The sequence below is a fragment of the Cicer arietinum genome, chromosome 4 (genome assembly GCF_000331145.2).
Source record: "Cicer arietinum cultivar CDC Frontier isolate Library 1 chromosome 4, Cicar.CDCFrontier_v2.0, whole genome shotgun sequence".
Taxonomy (NCBI): domain Eukaryota; kingdom Viridiplantae; phylum Streptophyta; class Magnoliopsida; order Fabales; family Fabaceae; genus Cicer; species Cicer arietinum.
In genome coordinates, this window is record NC_021163.2 from 28,070,659 (window position 1) to 28,090,717 (window position 20,059).

General features: G+C 30.7%; 2 protein-coding genes and 1 non-coding gene across 4 annotated transcripts; 1 reads left to right on the plus strand and 2 right to left on the minus strand.

The window, feature by feature from the left end:
* Positions 1–422: 422 nt before the first annotated feature.
* LOC101510781 (fatty acyl-CoA reductase 2, chloroplastic) lies at positions 423–4,825 on the minus strand. The gene is made up of 9 exons (XM_004514098.4): positions 4,293–4,825; positions 3,661–3,764; positions 3,336–3,535; positions 3,140–3,240; positions 2,692–2,905; positions 2,410–2,571; positions 1,995–2,076; positions 1,261–1,658; positions 423–780 (listed from the first exon to the last, which is right to left on the minus strand). Exons 1-9 carry the CDS (start codon positions 4,669–4,671, stop codon positions 612–614), a joined length of 1,809 nt encoding a protein of 602 aa, XP_004514155.1. The 5' UTR covers positions 4,672–4,825; the 3' UTR covers positions 423–611.
* A 4,096-nt stretch (positions 4,826–8,921) lies between these two features.
* TRNAG-UCC (transfer RNA glycine (anticodon UCC)) lies at positions 8,922–8,993 on the plus strand. The gene has a single exon. It is a non-coding gene; the product is annotated as a tRNA-Gly (tRNA).
* Positions 8,994–15,061: 6,068 nt separating this feature from the next.
* On the minus strand, positions 15,062–18,822 carry LOC101511307 (histone-lysine N-methyltransferase ATXR4). 2 transcript variants are annotated; one of them, XM_004514100.4, is made up of 7 exons: positions 18,451–18,820; positions 17,407–17,462; positions 16,670–16,796; positions 16,248–16,317; positions 15,958–16,137; positions 15,749–15,820; positions 15,062–15,310 (listed from the first exon to the last, which is right to left on the minus strand). In XM_004514100.4, the coding sequence occupies exons 1-7, from the start codon at positions 18,757–18,759 to the stop codon at positions 15,192–15,194; spliced, it is 933 nt and encodes a 310-aa protein (XP_004514157.1). In that variant the 5' UTR covers positions 18,760–18,820; the 3' UTR covers positions 15,062–15,191. The 2 variants fall into 2 exon arrangements, 1 of the variants encoding a protein (XP_004514157.1); XR_012162619.1 differs by having other exon boundaries at positions 15,233–15,310; positions 15,749–15,854; positions 18,451–18,822.
* Positions 18,823–20,059: the final 1,237 nt, after the last annotated feature.

Sequence of the window (20,059 nt, forward strand, 5' to 3'; positions counted from 1 at the left end):
ACTAAAACTGACTATTCTAACAATAGCAATAACAATCTAGTATGGTCAGGAAATTGTCCTATATACTTTAAAAGAGGTGTCATTTCTTATATATGAACTTTAAGTTCCCTTTTTTTTTTTCTATCAAAACTTAAAAATTCTTTTGAAAAGTAAAACAGTGTACTTGAAGTTTGATCCACAATATTTGAGTGGTTGAGATATGACTGACCCAAAATGTTCAACATCTGTAGTGATGCTTTTGGGACTGAAATTTGGCCAGCAGAAGAAAATGGAAGGATAACATACACAGGTCGCCAAAGAATTGGACGGTTACACATGAGAATGCAGAAGAGATATTTGTGTATGCATTTTCTCAACATTTCACTCAAGTTAGATTGTGTTTACCAAATAACATGTATATATATAAAACCTTGGGAGTTAGATTACAGAAATTTGATTATCATTATTATCATCGTTATGAAATTACATTATTGATAATGAAAGATACCAATAGTATAGTAGTTGTTGCCACACTCGAAAGGATTCAAAGGAAAGAAGAAGTATATATATTCTATTACAGTTTTGTTCCAGCATACATAGGACTAACTAATTAATGATTACATGGCACAAGATCACTGATTGCTCATTCCTCTTCCCTTCATGACATATCTCCTTAAACCTGGTATATGGACATTGGTGATATAATCTGTCCAATCTATACCCTTTACATCAAAGTCAAACTCCGTTTTTTCTTCTTCAGACATTATTTCCATCAATCTTTGTGTATTACTGTTGTCAAACCTGCATCACAGTAATTTGTTTTAGAATCAGTTATTCATTCCTCAAATGATGTTTAATTTAGTTTTTCTTTTCTTCCTAGAGATAAGGGTTTGACAACAAAAGACCAATATTTAGGCCCACATTAGAAAAAATATATATACTAATAGTTTTTCAAAAAAATAAAAAGGTCACACATGTTAGAAAAAAGACTCGCATAATAGTATTTATAAAGCAAAAAGGTCACACTTAACAACAAAAACATTCAATCTCTTTTAAAATTTACTCTCTTAGACTGACTCTGACTTTTAATAGTTTAAGAGTGTGAAGCAAAAAGGTGACACATGTTAGATAAAAGACGCACACCAATATTTATAAAGCGAAAAGGCCACAGGTGCTGGTAAAAAGAATAAATCTCTGAAAATTTACTTTAGACCTCACTCACCTTTAAAGCAGCCCTAACTTTTATTAGTTGAAGAGTGTGAAGTTAAATGAGTATCTAACCTTCCACCATAAAATGTATATGGTTCATAAATTTTCGCCAAGTACTTCGCTTGCTCCACTGATTTTCTGCAGATGTTTTCAAGTTTTTGAGACATCTTCCCCTTTGAGGAGGCCATTGAAGTTAGGCCACTTTTGTTAATTACATCTCTCCATAGGTGACCAGAGAATTCTTCTGAGGAGCTAAACAACTTCATAATTGGAACTTGAATTGGCCTACCCTTTGAATCAATGAATGGTGAAGAGCTGTAATGTTCATAGAGAAGCCTTGTAAGGTCTTGGAAGGCTAAAGGGTTGACCACTGATGAAGCAATTTGGTACACATTGATATCTGCCTTTTGTGTCATTCCATGCTTTGCCATTGCTGCTAAGGTTGCATTAACAACCATGTCAGCTGGAACCTATGAGAGCAAGTAAAATCTTGTTAGTGTGAGAATTATTGACTTAGGTCCTGTTTGTATAAACAGCTTAATTAAGCATTTATTATATAACATAAAAAAATTTCAAACTTTTTTATATAAGTTGTTTTCATAAGCTATTCTAGAAAGCTAATAGACTTGTCGTAAGTTGTTTCCATAAACTTTCTCAAACAATCTCAAAAGTACTTATGTCAAAAAATAAGCTCAAACAAGCCAATCTTAACCAGCCTTTAGTCAATAGAGTTTATAAATTGTTTGCTTCTCTTTTACTTTTTAGATAATGGCTTAAGTGAAACAAACTAATTTAGTATCACTTACCACATCAAGGACTCCATTTGGATCAACCAAGAAACCTGTTAGCTGTCCTTTACCATAGCAAAGAACAACTGGATCCATCATCCTAGTAGTTACATGAAGAAGAAAAAATGTTAGTTGAATCACACATATATGGCCCATTTACTTCTAGCATTTCTTAGTTTCCATTTTCACTTATTAAATAAACATTAGACTAGGTAATGGAAGTTTTTTAAATTACATTTTAAAAATAAATTGAATATTTTTGAAAATTAAATTTCAAAACATTAATTTCAGTATTTTTTTTAAATGCATTCTTTCTAGTTAGTTTAAAAAGAAAATCCCATAATCAAATATCATTCTAGTCACTTACATCTAAAGTAAAAATAAAAAATAAAAAATAAAACAATTAGAAAGTAAACAGGCCATAGTGAATTACCTATTTCCTTCCATCCACCCAGGAAATGGTTCACTTAAAGTGCTTTCAATAACACTTGGTCTAATTATAACAACTGGAATATCATCCCTCAATTTGTCAATCATCATTTCTCCCATTGCCTTTGTAAACACATAAGTATCTTGCCATCCATATCTTTTAGCCCTATAAAAAACAAATATCAAATTAAAATTACATCATGAATTTTAAGAATATTGAGATTAATATTAATATTAATATTATGAGTCATGTTAAACATATTAAGGTGACTCAAAAAATAAATACCTCTCTAGACCCATCTCCCTCATCTTTTGAGCTAGTAAATTTTCTTCAATGTTGTTACCCTTGTTCTTTAAAACCATATTTATTTCATTTTCAATGTCCAATGTAGGAAGATATTTTGGTGGAACTCCAGATATAAGTTTCTCTCTTGCTATGCAATCACCAATGCTAAATGGTCTTTCCATTATTCTACCTTGCCTTTGTCCATTCACATAAGCTACACATTACAAGCAAAGATGTATTTTCTCATTTTTTTGGTAAAGAATGTAATGTCATTCCTACTTAGCACATGGACTTGAGTATTTTTAATCCATTTTCATTTATTATTTACTCTGAATGAAATAAAAGTAAAAATTGTATATGAAAAGTTGCGAAATTAGATCAGGTACATCAATTTTTTAGATGTCATTTTTGCTTATATTTCATTTCAGATGGAGTGCATTTTTTTTACCTGTTGAAACATGTAGAAAGAGCTTAAGTTTCTTGCACTTTTTCGCAATCGCCATAAGGCGACTTGGCCCTCTTGTGTTTATGTTGATTGCAGTATCATATCTGCTAAATAAAAACTAGTCAAAATGATTAAACTATGTAATAATAACTCTAAAAGAAAAAACATGAGAAACTTTTGGTAGAGTTTAAGGGCTAACCTTTCATCAAATGTTGTATTAGCAGCAGAATTTACAATAACATCTACCTCATCTGCAATAACATCAGATAAATCTTCATCTAGACCAAGATTTGTTTCACAAATATCTCCTACAATAGGAACTAGCTTGCTCAACATAAAGGCTTGGTATGATTTTCCATGGATTTGTCTAAGGCATCTGAAAAGTTCTGTATTTATGATCTAGAAACACACAAATGAAATTTGTATGAGATAAATAAGAAAGTAATTGAAGCCATGATGAACTTTGACATATATATACAACATTAAAATAAAATAAAAATTCATAACTAAAAAATTAAAAATACTTCTTTTTGTAATCTCTCCATTGCAACTTGCTTATTCTTTGCCTTGATCAAGATATACATTTTTCCCACATCAGGTTCTGTCCTTAGAATCTTCTCAATAAGAACTGTATTAACAATAAATATATGTCATTATATACCATAGTTAAAAGCATTTAAAGAACTAAGGGAAATCCTGCTCAATCAGCCGAAGTAGGGATTAGTCCTATAGCCAGTCCAAAGGGCCAAAGCTGCAGGAATACCCTAATTATGTTGAGTTACAAACTAACTGGTTGGGCTCAAGTGGCTAACGAGCTTCAGTGTTCAGGAGAATTCGTGTTTGAACTCCAACTGGAACAATCTTTAGTCAAGTTTTACTTACTTTCTAACGGAACTTTGAATTACGAGAACCCTTTTCCCTCGAAACCTTTAAAACACCTTGAAAGCTATGAAACACTGATACTGACACAGACACTGAACATGACACTAACACGTTGATACCAGTAATAATTTGAGAAGACAAATTAATTAAATATAATCAAGGTGTCTGACACGTGTCAGACATTGAGACACACCTTCGATCAAAGGTGTCAGTGCTAAAGAGCTCGAAACCATTAAGATAAAAAAAATTATGAAATAGTCTTTAAATAGATTACCTTTTGCTAAAAAGCCAGTTGCACCAGTAATAAAAAACTTCTTCCCCCTTAAGAATTTGACAATGCCAATTCCATCATCTTCAAGTCCTATCAATGTAGTAGATGTAGGTCCACCATAAGGAACCAAATCTTTAACCACAATATCAGCCTGACTTTTACCATTTTGTGACAAGACCAAGCTTCCAGCATCCATTAAAGTTGTTGTTGCACCATGTTCTGCACTAACCAATGATGATGATGATCTTTTTCCACCACCTTGACAAAACACAACATTTGTTGTTGTCATTTTCTTTGTAGGGTGCCAATAATCATTGTTTTCAGGAATTCCAATGAGTTTAGTAAGTAAACTTGAGGAATGACTTAAGGACAACACCCCCATGACTTTAGTGTCAATGGAAAAAATGTTGAAAAGAGAATAATAATAATAACAAAGCAAAGGTCAAAAGAAATTAGGGTATAAGGTGGTGATTGATGAAGTTAAAATTAGTTGACTTGTAATGTTGCTAATTTTCTTAATCAACAATAAAGAAATTTTTTTAAACAAGTGAACAAACTTATAACTCTATATATTTATATAATAAGAAAAGTGTTTGGTTGGTTTGGTACAAAGAGAATGTGTATGAATTGTAAAAGAAAAGGTTAGGGTAGATTTAAGGATGAATGAGATAGGTGTTAGGTACTTATAATTTTATTTTTTTTAATTATGAAATGTGAGAGGATTTTTCATAACAAGCTCTCTTTATGCCTCATCTAAAGCTGAATTTTTGGGAGCTCTCTTTTTTTCCACTTGTTTGATTTGATTATTCATATTTTGGTTAGTGTTATTTTTTGTATGTTGTATTAATGTATTCTTGGTAGAAAATTTAGGGGAAGAAAGGGGTGTGTGACAATTGTTGTTGTTGTTGGATTTAGTCACCATTGATGAAGGCTAGTCCAACTAGATTGTATCAATGATTATTTATATGTGATTTGTATAAGGGGTAAAAATAGTTTAGGTGATAGAACTAGAAAATAAATTAAATTGAAGATATAGGTTAATTGTAGATGAACTACATTTTTGTAGTTGCTTAAATAATTTTTATTGTTTTTCTGAAAGTTGCTTAAATAATAAGTATGTCACATACGCATGTGACATTAAGTTAACCTAAATATGGCTAGTTGAGTTGATTTGATAGCAATAGAATGAGTTATGAATTAATCTTTGTTGAATAGTTGAGAATTCTTATTTACATGATCTCAAGTTTCTCTAAGAAATTCATTATTATTTTGACTAAAAAAACATCAATTATCCGATGGATATTAGGCTAAAGTCAACCTATAATTAAATATTACTCTTAAAAAAATATATAAAAGGTTGATATATTTTGTCTTAATTTTTAACCAAACACATTAATTTATTTAATATCACTTTTGCTTATATTTTATTTTATTTTGGATGAAGTAAGAATTATAGGAAAATTCTTTTGACATTATTTTTTAAGAAATAAAGTATTCCATGGGAATTGGACCATTGTTTTCAAAATCAATGTTTGACACACAAATTCTTAAAATTGAAATCTTTATTAATTATTATTTATTAGCCAACATAACAATGAACAAGGTACATATTAAAGATTTAGTAAAAAAAAAGATACATATTAAAGATCGATAATCTTACATTTAGATAGAAAAAAACAACTACCCAAAAAAATAGTTTAGGTAATAGAACTAAAAAAGTAAATTTGAAGATATAGGTAAATTGTAGATTATATGTTCCTACTTTTTTTTTTGAAACAATATTACTGCATTTTTTAGTTGCTTAAATAATGTCATATTTTAATCAAAAATAATAATAAGTATGTCATATTCGCATGTATCACATTAAGTAAACCTAAATTTGGCTATTAGGTTGATTCAGGAGATATCTTGCAGGAAAAAAATTTATAGTTTGGAAAAAAATAATCGATGACATAAGTCATAAGTGTGTGACAAGAGTGTAAGACTAGTCATATGGATCAAAAGTCAAAACTGAGCAAGTGTTGACAGTAAATTTTATTGATTCAAACACATGAATCTGATAATTAATTTAAGACTTAAAGTAGATTCTTAAAGGTTTTAAGTTGAAAGATTTAATGAGCACAAATTAAATTTAGCAATGAGATTATGTAACATTAACTTCAACAGAAAATCAACAAAGTAAATAAAAAGTAATTGTAAAAATGAAGATTATTATTAAGAGTTTCATACATCATTATTTGAATAGTTAAAATCGGTTAGCATTCTATGAGAGCATATGTTTGTATCTTCTATCTAAGCTTTATGAAATCGAAAAATATATACCTCTTTCTTATAGGATGCAATCTCTATTTATAGAAAAATTTGATAACTATTTAATATTCTGCATGTAAGATACGTGACTTTTGTGTTTCTCACTTTGAACATCCTTTAACTAACTTCATACTTCTCAGATAACTTACCATATTTAAATTTGTACCTTCAATGACCATTTTCAAGTATCGTTTCCTATTTCTAGAAACCCTATTTTTCTATCATGTGTCTTTGACTTTATTTGAGTGAGACTATTTCAAAACTATCAAGACTATTACTCTCGTTAAATCGAACGATTTATATTTTAAAATTGATTTGGTGAAGATAGAATATGAATTATGAATCTTAATGAAATAATTGAAAATTCTTAATAGCACAACTACATATTTCTAAAAGAAATACTTTGTTGCTTTGACCAAAAAACTTCAACTATATTGCTGATAGATAGTTAAATAAGAATTTAGAAAATTCTTATGACATTATTTTTTAGGATTTAATTTGTATGCATCGTCAATGTAAAAAGTTTTTACATTATCGGACAATTACAATCATTACATCATTAGACATATTTGACTTTTATCCTAATTAATTATAAAATTATTATGAATGATTGTGATGCACCGACTGTGCATGACAATTAAACTTTATTTTTTATAAAATATTCCATGGAGATTAATGGACCGTTATTTTCTTATTTTCTTAATCAATGTTCCACACATAGATCCTTAAAATTGAAATCTTTATTAATTACTAGTCAACATAACAATTAAATGATGCGAACATAACAATAAAAATGTGTCTTTAATTTTACTTCAACTCGGTAAATATTAGAATTTTTAAATTTGTTTGGACATCGCACTTGTGTGTGTAAACTTTAGTGGCATTTCTATTCATTTTCCTGAAAAAAAAAAAAAAACAATAAACAAGGTACATATTAAAGATCATTCAATCTTACAACTAGATTAAAAAAAATTGAATCAATCTAAACTTTGATTTTGAAAAAAAAAAGCAAAAAATAAAACCAATTACTGAGAACTAAATTTAAATTATAAACAAATTAATTTATCTAACGTGTCATATTTGATGATCCCAAAGAAAATACTTATTTATCTAATGTCATTATTCTAAAATATAATTCATTTAGTTAAAGACAAGTAAAGTAAAATGTGAGGATCTCTATCATAAATACCATCAAAGATAACTTAGGAAATGTATTTTAAAATTACACGAGTTCAAGAAAATCAAACAAACTTAAACAAAATTCTTTTGTATGAATGAAAAAGTATTATCGAGAAAACAGTGTGATTCTATTTTCAAAAACAGTACTTTAGTTTTTAAAAATTAAAAAAAATAAATAAATTGTTTGTTTTACCCTTTTGTAAATTATTGTTTAAAAACCTGTTTTGTTTTTCTCTTTCTAAAAACAAGAAAACAGATCACCTTCCTTTTTTCATTTCAATTTTTATTCTAAAAAACAAAAAGTCACGAAAAACTCACCATTTTCATTAATAATAGTTTCTTAAATAAATAAACAAATTATATTAAAATTCTAAATACTGGAGTGATGCAGGCAAGTGAGGTTGCTTTATTGTTGTTTTTTGTTTTTTTTTTGAATAACAGTTGCTTTACTGTTATTGCACACTTTAAATTTTAGCCGTAACATATATTTTAATGTTTTTATTCTTATAAACATATTGATTATTAATTAATTAATTACAATTGATTGGAAAAATAATATAAGTTTCATTTGTTAAGTTTAAAAAATAATTTTATACTGTCACCTAATATGAGGTTAATAATTATCTATAGTAAAATAATCTTATATTGTAATATAATGAGAATCCATCATTTTACTATCATATGCTCCATTTTATTGGACTTTTGTATACATTAAACTAGTTTATTTGGTCGATGTATTTTTTTTTCTCTATTTTTTTTAACTAAAATATTAAAAGACAATAATTATGGAAAAATGAAGTATGTGTTAAACAAGTTTTATTAGTTTACTTTCTAAAACATACTTTGAAAATAAATTTACCAAATAAAATGAAAAATTTACCAAACAAAATTTTAAGTTTCTAATCTCAAAACAATTTTAAAAACTAGGATTACCAAACAAAGTTTTTTATAAATTAAAAAAAATTAAAAATAGTCTTAAAAATTTCATTTACAAAAAAAGTATTTAAAAACTAAAAACCAAAATCACATCAAACAGTCCATAGTTTTTTTTCTTTCTTTCGCTTTTTATAATAAAAGAGCAAGTCTTGTTGGTAATTGAGTATAACGTTTATTTATAATAACAGTGGCCACTTATATCAACAAGCGTTTGTAGTCCAACGGTTAGGATAATTGCCTTCCAAGCAATAGACCCGGGTTCGACTCCCGGCAAACGCACTGTAGATTATGCTAGTTATTTTTTAGCAGTTCGATCTTTGCAACACCCAAAGTTACTCTGATTTTTTTAATTACACTACCTGTTAAATCTACAATTGATATTAAAAAGATATAAGTTTTATATTAAAAAAAATATTTTTGTCATTATTTTATAAAAATAAACTTAATATCATAAATTTATCAATTTAGTAACAATATTAATCAAATGGTTGTTGGAAGGAGGCAAACAATACTAATCATTTGTAGTGCTCAATGAACTCTAAGTGATAATCAACAATCCAACGTGGGTATAGTGGTAAACATGGTTATATGTAGTGGTTGAAGTGGCGGTCAACTGTGACTGAAGTCATGCTAGTGATAGTTAATGGTCTCTATTTATGAAGTTTTAAGCGGTAAAACAAAAAATACAAATTATAGTGGTTTTAGAATTTAAGCAAAAAGTATTTTAAACGTATATAAAAAAAAAATCAATTTAATCTATTTTAAGATTGTTTTCAAAACCAAAAACTTAAAAACAACATCCCCTTAATTTTTGTCAAACTCCAATAGAATTTGTGACAATTTTTTTTTATAGAAATAGAGTTAGTTTATAGGGATTTAGTCTTTTACAGTTAGCATACAAAATGTTACATCAAATAAAATAAAAAAAAAACTCAGTAAAGAAACAATACGATTATTTTCACAGATGATGTGATAAAAAGAAGTACTATAATTAGAAAAACGTATGAGAAAGTGGATCTCTTTCAAAAAATATTGGAGACCCGATGGAGTAGATGATACAAATAGAATTTGTGACATTTGAATATGTTTTTAATCGATACAAATATGAAATATTTTGTTATGGATTAAGTACTCAAATGGAATTTGAGTTAAAGTACTACAAGGCTAAGTTAATATCTGAATTTACTTTTTTCTGCTTTATTCAATATGCTCATATTACATATATAGTATCATTCATAAGGAATATTCAATTGGTACCTCATTTTAGCATATGCATTTTTTAATAAACTAGTTACTCATCATAACAGAATTGAGTAGATAAGGGCAGAGAGAAACTTCTAGATCTTATGTGACTCATACTCTATGACATCTTGAAATCATTGAGATATTTGGGTTTGAATTTATTCCTTTTGGACTTTCTAAGCACCACAGGCCCATAGTGCGAGTCTTCCTCCTCATTCGGTCCATCTACTTGATCCATAACATCCTCCTCATCTTTAAATGTCACCTTGTCCTCAAGGTGGAAATCGGGATAAGTGAGAATGATGTCCGCATATAATTCCCAAGTAGGGTCTTCAGGTAATAAACCAGTCCATTGGATCTTGACCTTATGTTCACTTCCTGTAGTTCCCTACTGCCAATCCAGAACTGCTAAAGGTTGCCCGAAGGGCTGGTTGTTCAAAGCAGCCAAAGGTAACTCAATGGGAATCAGTGTTGGATCGAAACATGGCTTAAGCTGAGAAACGTGGAAAGCATGGTGGTATTGACGAATGTGTTATAATGCCATTATGCTCAATGAAGCACGAGTCCCCATTGTTTTGGCTTGTCATGAACAAAACACCTCAAATATTGCTGCAAAATTTGATTGACAATTTCAGTTTGACCATCACTTTGTGGGTGATAGGCCATGGATATACGCAATTTAGTGCCATTGAGGTGAAATAGTTATTTCCAAAAATTGCTCAAGAAGATGGGATCACGATCGGACACAATGCTCTGGGGAATCCCTTGCAGCTTGCATATCATAATAGCAAATAATTTTGCAACTTTAACTGCATTAAACTGAGTAGGCAACATCCTGAAATGAGCACCTTTAGATAATTGGCCCACCACGACAAGAATCAACGTATGTGTTTGGAAATAAGGGAACCCTACTATAAAATCAAGAGAGATGTCTTCCCAAACCTTGTCTGGAACGAGTAGAGTTTGCAACAAACCATATGGGGTGTGATTAGGGGTCTTAGTTTGTTGACATATTGAGCAACCATTGACAAAAGTAGTAACATCCATTAGCATGTCATGCCAAAAAACATTCTCATGTAACCGACGAAACTCTACAACTAAGGAATCATGAAACTCTTCCAACAAAACTAGCTTCAAAGGTGAAGTAGAAGGAACAAAAAAATTTCCTTTAAAGAACAAGAGTCCATCAGCCAACTTGAAATTGGTGTAAGAGGAAGGATCAAGCTTGATTTTGTCCACCAAGGTCTGAAAATCAACATTCAACAACAAGTATTCTTTTGAATTTGAACAAGAAATCCATATAAGGAATGGTCAATACCAAGCAGTGAACTCGGGATAGAGCATCAACCACTTTGTTCTGGGCCCCAGGCTTATACACAATTTCATAATAGTAGCCCAACAATTTAGCCAAATAGAATTGTTGGTCTGGTGTTTGAATGACTTGAGTCATGAGCTCACTCAAACTTATTTGGTTTGTATGAATAATAAAGGTACTGCCCGGCAAATAAGTCCTCCATTTCTTGATTGTCGATGTAATAACACACAATTCACGAACATATGTCGAAGCACTAAGCATTTGAGGACAAAATTGTTTACTGTAATAGCAAATTGGATGCCCACGTTGAATCAGAATTGCACCCATACTAAGCCCATATGCATCAGTCTCCAAAACAAATTTCTCCGCAAAATTTGGTAGGGCCAAAACAAGCGCCTCTGTCATGGCGCGTTTTAGAGCTTCAAAGGCAGCTTGTGCCACGTCATTCCACACAAATGCGCCTTTCTTAAAAAGCTTAGTCAAAGGGGCTGCAATGGAGGAGTAGTTTCGCACAAACTTACGCTAAAATCCTGTGAAGCCTAAGAAACCTCGAAATTGTTTCACATTACGAGGCACGGGTATCAACTAATCGTTGTAGCTGAAGCTGAAGTTGTGTCCATGGAGTGGGTATCAACTAATCGTTGTAATTGATGGATAGTTGCTTCTTCAGGTATGGGTTTGGGTACTCCATAGAGGTGAGTTGAGCTACAACCACGTTGAAACTTCATGGTGAGTTGATTGTAGTCCGTTACAATAGGGCCCTAGGGTTATTAACCATTGGACCCCAAGGACCAATTCGGCTCCACTCAGAGGTAAAACAAACAAATCCACAACGAATTAATGGGACCCCAAAAATAATGACATTCATTTGCACATAGAAGAGCACTATAGCTCTTCATCGTTTCCCATGGGAACCTGGAAGGAGCGGGTCGTCTCCATTGTAAGGCCCAAATGCTTCGCGACCCTATCTTGGAGAAAGTTGTGGGTGCTCCCATTGTCAATCAAAATAGTCAACAGAGTTTTGTGAATATGGCCCACTATGCGAAGTGTCTGAGGCACAGAGTGACCCATTAAGGCGTGAAGACTAATTTGGGATGATTCGGGTCCAAGGCGGAGGATTCACATGACGAAGCAACTAGGGTCACAACTTGTAGTTGTAAACTCACAGAATCGTCGTCCTCAATGGGCGATTTCGGTTCCATATTCAACAAATAGAATTGACGTTTGTATCGGTGACCGGGTTGAAATCTTTCATCACAGTTATAGCAAAGCCCTTTTCCATGTCGAGCATGAAGTTCAGTCGGGGAGAGACTCTTAATCGGCGGCTGTTGTTTTGGTGGTGTGACGGAGTAGGTGGGTTTGAAAGACGAGTTATGGGAATGGGGTTGGTGGCGTGGAAAATGGAGTTCTGGAGATGTGAGGTAGTCGACCAAGGATCTTTTCCACTAGAAGTTTTGCAAGGTTGATTGCTTGGGATAATGAGTTTGGTTGAAAGGCTTGAACCTCGCGACGAATCCTTGGCTTGAGGCCGGAGATGAAGCAACTTAATTAGAAAGGGGGAGATAACCCAACAATGTGATTTGCCAACATCTCAAATTGATTTTGATATTCCTTGACGAAACTCGTTTGGCAGAGTTTGAACAGAGCCCCCTAAGGGTATTCATACAAGGAAAGGGCGAAACGAGACTTCAAGGCATAGAGGAAAATCGACCATGTGAGCAACTGACCGTTAGCATGCATGCATTGGAACCATGTCAAAGCTTCCCCCTCCATGTAGAACGTTGTAATACACAATCGTTGGTCATCAGCAATATGGTGGAAATCAAAGAATTGAGTGATTTTAAAAATCCACCCGAGTGGATCGGAGCCGTGGAAACGAGGGATGTCTAATTTAATGGACGTGGACGGGAAATAAAGAATTTTAGTGGGTTGAAGGGTAAATGCAGGAGGACCGAGACGAGCACGAAGACCATGGAATTCAGTGGTAAGGGTAGCAATGTTGTTTTAAATATTGGTTTGGAATTGTTGTTGGTTGTGAATCATTTGGTTAATGGAGGCAGAAAGGTCATCAATGGAAGGATGAGGTGGTGAGGTCATGGTAATTCAATGAAAGCACCAATTTGTTATGGATTAAGTACTCAAATGGAATTTGAGTTAAAGTACTACAAGGCTAAGCTAATTTCTGAATTTACTTTTTTATTCTTTATTCAATACGATCATCATTACATACATAGTACCATTCGTAAGGAATATTCCATTGGTACCTTATTCTAGTACATGCATTTTTTAACAAACTAGTGACTTGTCATAACAGAATTGAGTAGATAAGGGCATAGAGAAACTTCTAAATCCTATGTAACTCATACTCTAGGACATTTTGAAATCATTAAAATATTTGAATATGACTTTATTCCTTTTGGACTTTCTAAGCACCACAGTCTTCCTCCTCATTCAGTCCATCTACTTGATCCATATCATATTCATATGCTCTTACTATATACAATATTTGTATCATTTTCTAGATAAGTTAAAAGAGCTATAGAAAAGTGACATCTCATTTAGATTACACCTCATACCCCTAATTATAGCACATTCTTGAAGAAAAAAAAAATTCTTATAAAATCCTTTTTAAATATTTAATTGTATAAATCACTTTTTATTAAAATACCCTTAATTATTATACTTCTTTTTTATAAAGAGCAATATATTATGTTGAAAACATAAATTAATCATCTCTTGAAGGATAATTTTAAAAAAAAAAACATTACAATGTAACGAATTAATACTACAATAAATTTTTAATTTTTATGTTTTAGTTAATAAGATGTTATATTTAAGTACTCGAGATAGTACAAGGTAAATCAGGCTTTTCCTCTTCGATTAAAAAAAAGATCATGTAATGTAAGTGTGACAATTCCTATTGAAGTTGAACCATAAAACAATACAGGAAGAAACTAGGTCAACTTTCATTTCACCTTGCTATACTTATTATTTATCATGGGCACGGATATTATATTGAATGCAGATTATACCGGGTACCCCATATTAGACTCATCACACAAATCTAATGAAGTTACGTTTTATTTTCATATAAATATTAAAAGAAAAGTTCTCATTTCAGAATATCATTTCAATTTTCCAGTATATCACTCCCAATTTTATCTATTTTATCAAAAAAAAATTAAAAAAATTTTCGATACAGAATTTACACTTTGAAAAACTTTTTTTAAATTTTCCAATACATACATTTTTACCTTCAAACTAATTTGAATTTTTCTGAAACTACCGAAAAACTTAAAAAAAAAATTCAAATTTCAGTACCTTAAAACTTATTTGACGGTTTATAAAACTACCAAAATTTTCTTTTTCAAGATTTCTAGAACACGGAACACACCACGTTACTCGAAAACTTAAAAAAATATTTTAGGTAACTACCGTAAAACTTGAGACCACACCTTTTATACCAGAAGTCTTATAAAAAAAATTTTATTAGTTTTCAGAAATCTTTAACGTACAAAAAGTCTTTGCGGTAAAAAAAAGTGAATTTAAGTTTACAAAATCGTAAAAAAATTTAAAGGTAAAGTTGGCATTTTAAAAATATCTGTGTAGTATAGGTATATATAGAATAGAGTTGGTTACTATCTCAATGATCTAAAGGGATTGTCATATTCTCAATGTAAATGTGTCCGAAAAACATTTTAAGTCAAATATTTTTAATCATTAAATATGATTGAATGACACCGATACCAAGTAAAGTAAGGGTTTTACCTTGACAATATATATATATATATATATATATATATATATATATATATATATATATAAATTAAGCCCAAAATTTGAGCAGTTCTACATCGTAGCCTGTTTCCAACACCACTTAATATTGCAAAACCTAGGAAAGTTTTTCTAGAGAAGAATAGCTAATCACCATGCAAGCACCTACTGCAATTGCATTGAAAACCAAAACCTCGAAACAATAGTTCTCGCCGAGCATCGCGGTTCAGACTCGCATCAATATAGCAGATTCTCATTTCTTCACCTGAGATTTACCAAAGAGAATATAGTATTTGATCAATGATAGTTTTAGGAAGAATTTCAAATCAGCAACTTGCTGCAATCCAAGTCCACTATGTTATAATGTTTCCTTCTGGTAAAAATATAAAAAATAATGAAAAGAAAAAAGATGCTTTATATGCTTATAATAAAACAAGATCATGAACTTATACACTTGCTTTTTCCTAATTAAGTTCTACTTCTACTACATTTTATTTAAGCAAAATTGCACTGGGGTCCTTTAACTTTCTTTGCATTTGTTACAACTTTTTTTCATAAAATAATCACTTTTTAAAAAAAAATAATAATAACTTCTGAAAGTTTGTGTCTGATTTTACAACTTCTTAACAACAACAAAATAATAATTAAATACTCGACTTTCTGGATGAGTTAACCTACAAAATTACTACAATTTAAGACAAACCTTCATCAATGTCACGGAGGGCCTTCAATTTTGCCTCTGCACTATCTATCCATATAATGTGTGCATTAGGATCTACAATACAAATAAAATAGATTGTTCTTAGGATCTGCAATACCATATAGAGTGTGCATTACGATCTGCTCAAAAAAGGAGTATAAGCTCACGTTGATGACATAAAATAGCAAAAAGTAAAAGAAAATTGTACTCGCCACAATCATGATTGTAGAAGGAAGGAAGTATATAGACAGCATTTCCAACAGCAGTTTCAGCTTCTACAGATGCAAATGCTGAAGAAAGAAGATCTTCATATGATCCACTAGCCAGCTCAATGCGAAATGCGTTGATTCGAATTCGTGCCAAAACACTAATGTACCATTGCTTGGTTAAAACTTGAAATGCCAAGATAAGTAGTCTCTCAACTTATATCTGTGTTCAATTTATGCATGTGTGTGTTGTTTGTGTATCTACTTCATACAAAATGTTCCTAAAATAAGGATACAAGCAATTTGTTCATCCGAAACAAGTGTCTTTGTGAAGGCATTCCTTAGCAAGGTGAACCCCTCTTCCATCTGAAAAATGATGCTATGCATAAACAGATTGCAGCAGCAAAATACAGATACCGTAACAAAACTTAATCAAACTTCAATTTGAGCATTAATAATTGTTTCCTGCTCTTCTGGTGAACAACTTATATGAAATGCAGTGACTTTTACAGAAGAAAGCTTTCCTTTGAAAACTAACAGGTATGAAGCACGGAACCTGTCGGATAAGGTGTGTCACCGTGCCTGACACGCAAACGACATGTGTCCAAAAAACTGACATAAACATTGTCCACAAGTCTAGTTTTCATTGTTTATAGAAGAAACCTATCAACTATTTATTGTCATTATCAATTATCATCACAAACTTCTAAAATCTCACCTCAAAAATCATCTCGGGTGTCAAAGTGGCAGGTTGAAGAATGTCAAGACTGTCACTTTTGGCAACTCCTGATATGATCATGCAAGCCAACCGCTTTACCAAAAAGGGATATTTCAAACCACGGTTCCTTTGAAAAGAGGTCAGGTAATTATCACTGATGTAACTTTGGTGCAATAAAATACTAAATGATAAGATAAGGTAGTAAGTGTTAACAAACGCCAAATGATTCAACAATTTATCATTAATTAGGGTGATAACCAGACCAGATATTGCCTATTATATTTTGTGAGACCAATTAAAATTTTAGAAGTGAAATTGTGAATGAAAAGTGGAAAGTTAGATAATTTTTAGATATGTTCTGGATAGTGTATACTACATAAAGTTTCAAACCACCAAAACAGGGAACAAAAACATAAAAACACTAATAACAGATGAAAATGCAAATTTAGCTCCTTCAATCAGTTAATCTTTTTTCTCCACTGTACTGTCTGCATCAGACTTACACACTGGTAACAGAAAAATGAACATTAAATAATCATATATATACAGTTTTTTGGTTAAAGAATAATAGTGCATAGAACATATTAGGCTTCTTACAAAACAAAAGAGTAAAATTAGTCACATGAAAACTGAGGAAATGAGAAGATATATATATCTTTATTCATGAGAGAGGTTTAAAGATTTGTTGACGCAATTGAAGATGGCAATCTTTTGATACTAGAGAATAACTCTCATACCGGCAATAGTCATCAAAATCCTCCCAATTTGCTTTCATCTCAACATCATAATATTCCTACACAATATCAAAATCCCAAAATAAGTGCATATATGCAGAGAAGCAAGAATACATGTTTGTTTACTGCAGAATTCCTACATTACATTTTACATACATAGCTTAAAGTTGAATTGAAATTGAAAACACATGACAGAACACTGTTCACAAAATTAGCAGCACAAAGTAGTAGACTTGTAGTACACACAAGTTCAATTCAAAGCTTCTATAATACACTATGCCATTATTCTGCAAACTCATTCTTATATTGCACATTATTCACACTGTTCTCTTTTTTAATTCTTTTAACAACAGCACATCAACTATTAATCAGAGCGGAGGAATCTGATGTAGCTTTGGCACATGATAGTCCCTTCCAACTTAAAAAGTTTCTCACTATCAACCTTCACTTATACAACAGAATATGTATAGTTTATAAATAGTTTTCTTTATGAAGAAGTAGGAGAACCTATTATTTAAAAAATAATAATCAGTTATTACACAATTTTTTAATATTTCATTTTGATTCAATTGTCATTTTCTTAAACATGTCTGCGGTAGTCACTTTAATCCCTGAATATATCAAAATTGCAAAAATGTTCCTAAGTGTCTCCTCTATTAAAATTTAACGACCAAAATGATTAACGGAATAAACATTTTAGGACTAAACTAACTAACTAACGAAGACACTCGATATTATTGTAGTTTTAGCATAATTAAGGACTGTATGACAGCATTTCACACACTTAAGGACAAAAATGAGTTTGTAATCATTTCATTTGGCAAAAGTTAATAGTTGACAAAAAATGCACACGTTTTTTTGTCTCATTATCCTCAAAATATACTGTTGCTAGTTTCAGTTTCACCTTTGTTTTTCAAGTTACACCTAAATAAGTCATGTGAAACTAATAGATCGAATTCAGTTAACGTAACCTATTTGGTGCAACTGAAGCAAAAGTTAAAAAATAATTATAATCATAATTAGTTAATTAGAGAAGGAAAAAGGAACCTTAGAGCGTTGGTGGCAATGGTGAGAACAAAAGGGGGAGCGTTGAGAGAGTGTGGAGAGGCAGGAGTAGCAGACTGGGTGAAGGGCGGAAGGTGAAGGGTGGCAGACGGCGGGCTGGGCGGTGTGGATGAGATAGCCGGATGGGATTGGGCGAGTTGCGAAGACCGCGCGACCCACTGAGTCCGTGAGGGAGACTCGGATAGGAGGTGGTGATGGTGAGGAGGTGGAGAATGAAAATGAGAATGAGAAGATGTGAAGGGGTTTAGGGAAGAAAAAGCGTGAAGAAGCCAAGCGGAGTGGAACTGCCATTTTCTCTTCTATTTTTCTTCATCCCATTATTTCTCGGTTTAACACTCTATTGTAGTCACATAAACCTACGCATATTTAACCCAGAGAAGCTAGTGCAGAAAATACGAAATTGTGATATGTAAATAAAATAAAATAAAAATCACTATTTTTGTAGTGTATGAATAGTCGACATTGTAATTTATTTTTGTTACTTAAATATGTGATTTAATTATTAATTAAAATTATATTTTTGAATTACAATTATTGGTGTTTATTTTTAATCTTTATATTTGCATTAATTTTAGGCTAAATTACATATGTGGTCCCTTAACTTACTTTCAGGTAATGTTTTAGTCCTTTATCTTTTTTTTTCTTCTAATTTGGTCTTTTATTCTTAACAATATCAAATAAAGTATAAAAATATGAGTTTATTTGAAGATTTGCATTATGAATTTAATGAACTTTGTATTATATTGAAGAATATAATTAATTTTATGAGTTTTGATTGAATTTTTTTTTTTTTGAATTTTTGTATAAAAAAGGATAACATTGTTGAAATTTTAAAACATAAAATATCGAATTGTCACTTAAAATTAAAATAAAGAACCAAGTCGGAAAAAAAAAAAAAGATAAAGGACTAAAACGTTACTTAAAATTAAGTTAAGGGACCACAGATGTAATTTAGCCTTAATTTTAATATTAAAAAGTTATCAAGTTTGTATTTAGAGATTTTCCACCAAAATTAGTGGTTTATTTTTATTATTGAAGTGAGTCTTCTTCTTTGGTTATCTATGCTATAAACAATATACTTATTTTCATCGTTGTGTTCCTATCTTCGATTTTTCTTTTTTAATTAATTCAAAGTTGTTGTTACATTTAATAGAAGTTTTTAGTTAAGTTGGAATATTCGATAAACAATTATTTTAAGGGATTAGATTCATAAAAAAATATAATATAGTTTTATTGTTGTACATGTGTCATTTGTTGATGTTGTTGCAAAATATCAATTTAAAATTTTTAATATACATTGCACTTTTAGTTAATATTTTTTTATCAGATATAATAAAAAATATTATTCATATATTACATTTATAAATATAATTATCCCGTGCATAGCAGAAGTATAAGATCAACTAAAAATTGTTTCTTTTTTTAATATGGTAAAATCTACAATTGTGTTTTAATGGACCGGTTTTGTTACAGTTTTTTTTTAAATGATTTTTATAATATTTTACTTTTTTTTATGATTAAAAAAATAAAATAAAGTTTAAAATTAATAAATTAGTTAAAATCGTTTATTATAAAATATCATTTTAAGTAT

What these genes read in the sequence shown, in the direction of transcription:
- LOC101510781 (XM_004514098.4), bottom strand. Translation starts at nt 4,671, where the DNA reads ATGGGGGTGTTGTCCTTAAGTCATTCCTCAAGTTTACTTACTAAACTC. An exon ending in AACTGGCTTTTTAGCAAAAG is followed by an intron (nt 3,765 to 4,292) that starts GTAATCTATTTA and finishes TTGTTAATACAG; the next exon opens with TTCTTATTGAGAAGATTCTA. An exon ending in TATACATTTTATGGTGGAAG is followed by an intron (nt 781 to 1,260) that starts GTTAGATACTCA and finishes ACTGTGATGCAG; the next exon opens with GTTTGACAACAGTAATACAC.
- LOC101511307 (XM_004514100.4), bottom strand. Translation starts at nt 18,759, where the DNA reads ATGGCAGTTCCACTCCGCTTGGCTTCTTCACGCTTTTTCTTCCCTAAA. An exon ending in TTCGGATGAACAAATTGCTT is followed by an intron (nt 16,138 to 16,247) that starts GTATCCTTATTT and finishes TGGCATTTCAAG; the next exon opens with TTTTAACCAAGCAATGGTAC. An exon ending in CTTCTACAATCATGATTGTG is followed by an intron (nt 15,821 to 15,957) that starts GCGAGTACAATT and finishes TTTGTATTGTAG; the next exon opens with ATCCTAATGCACACATTATA.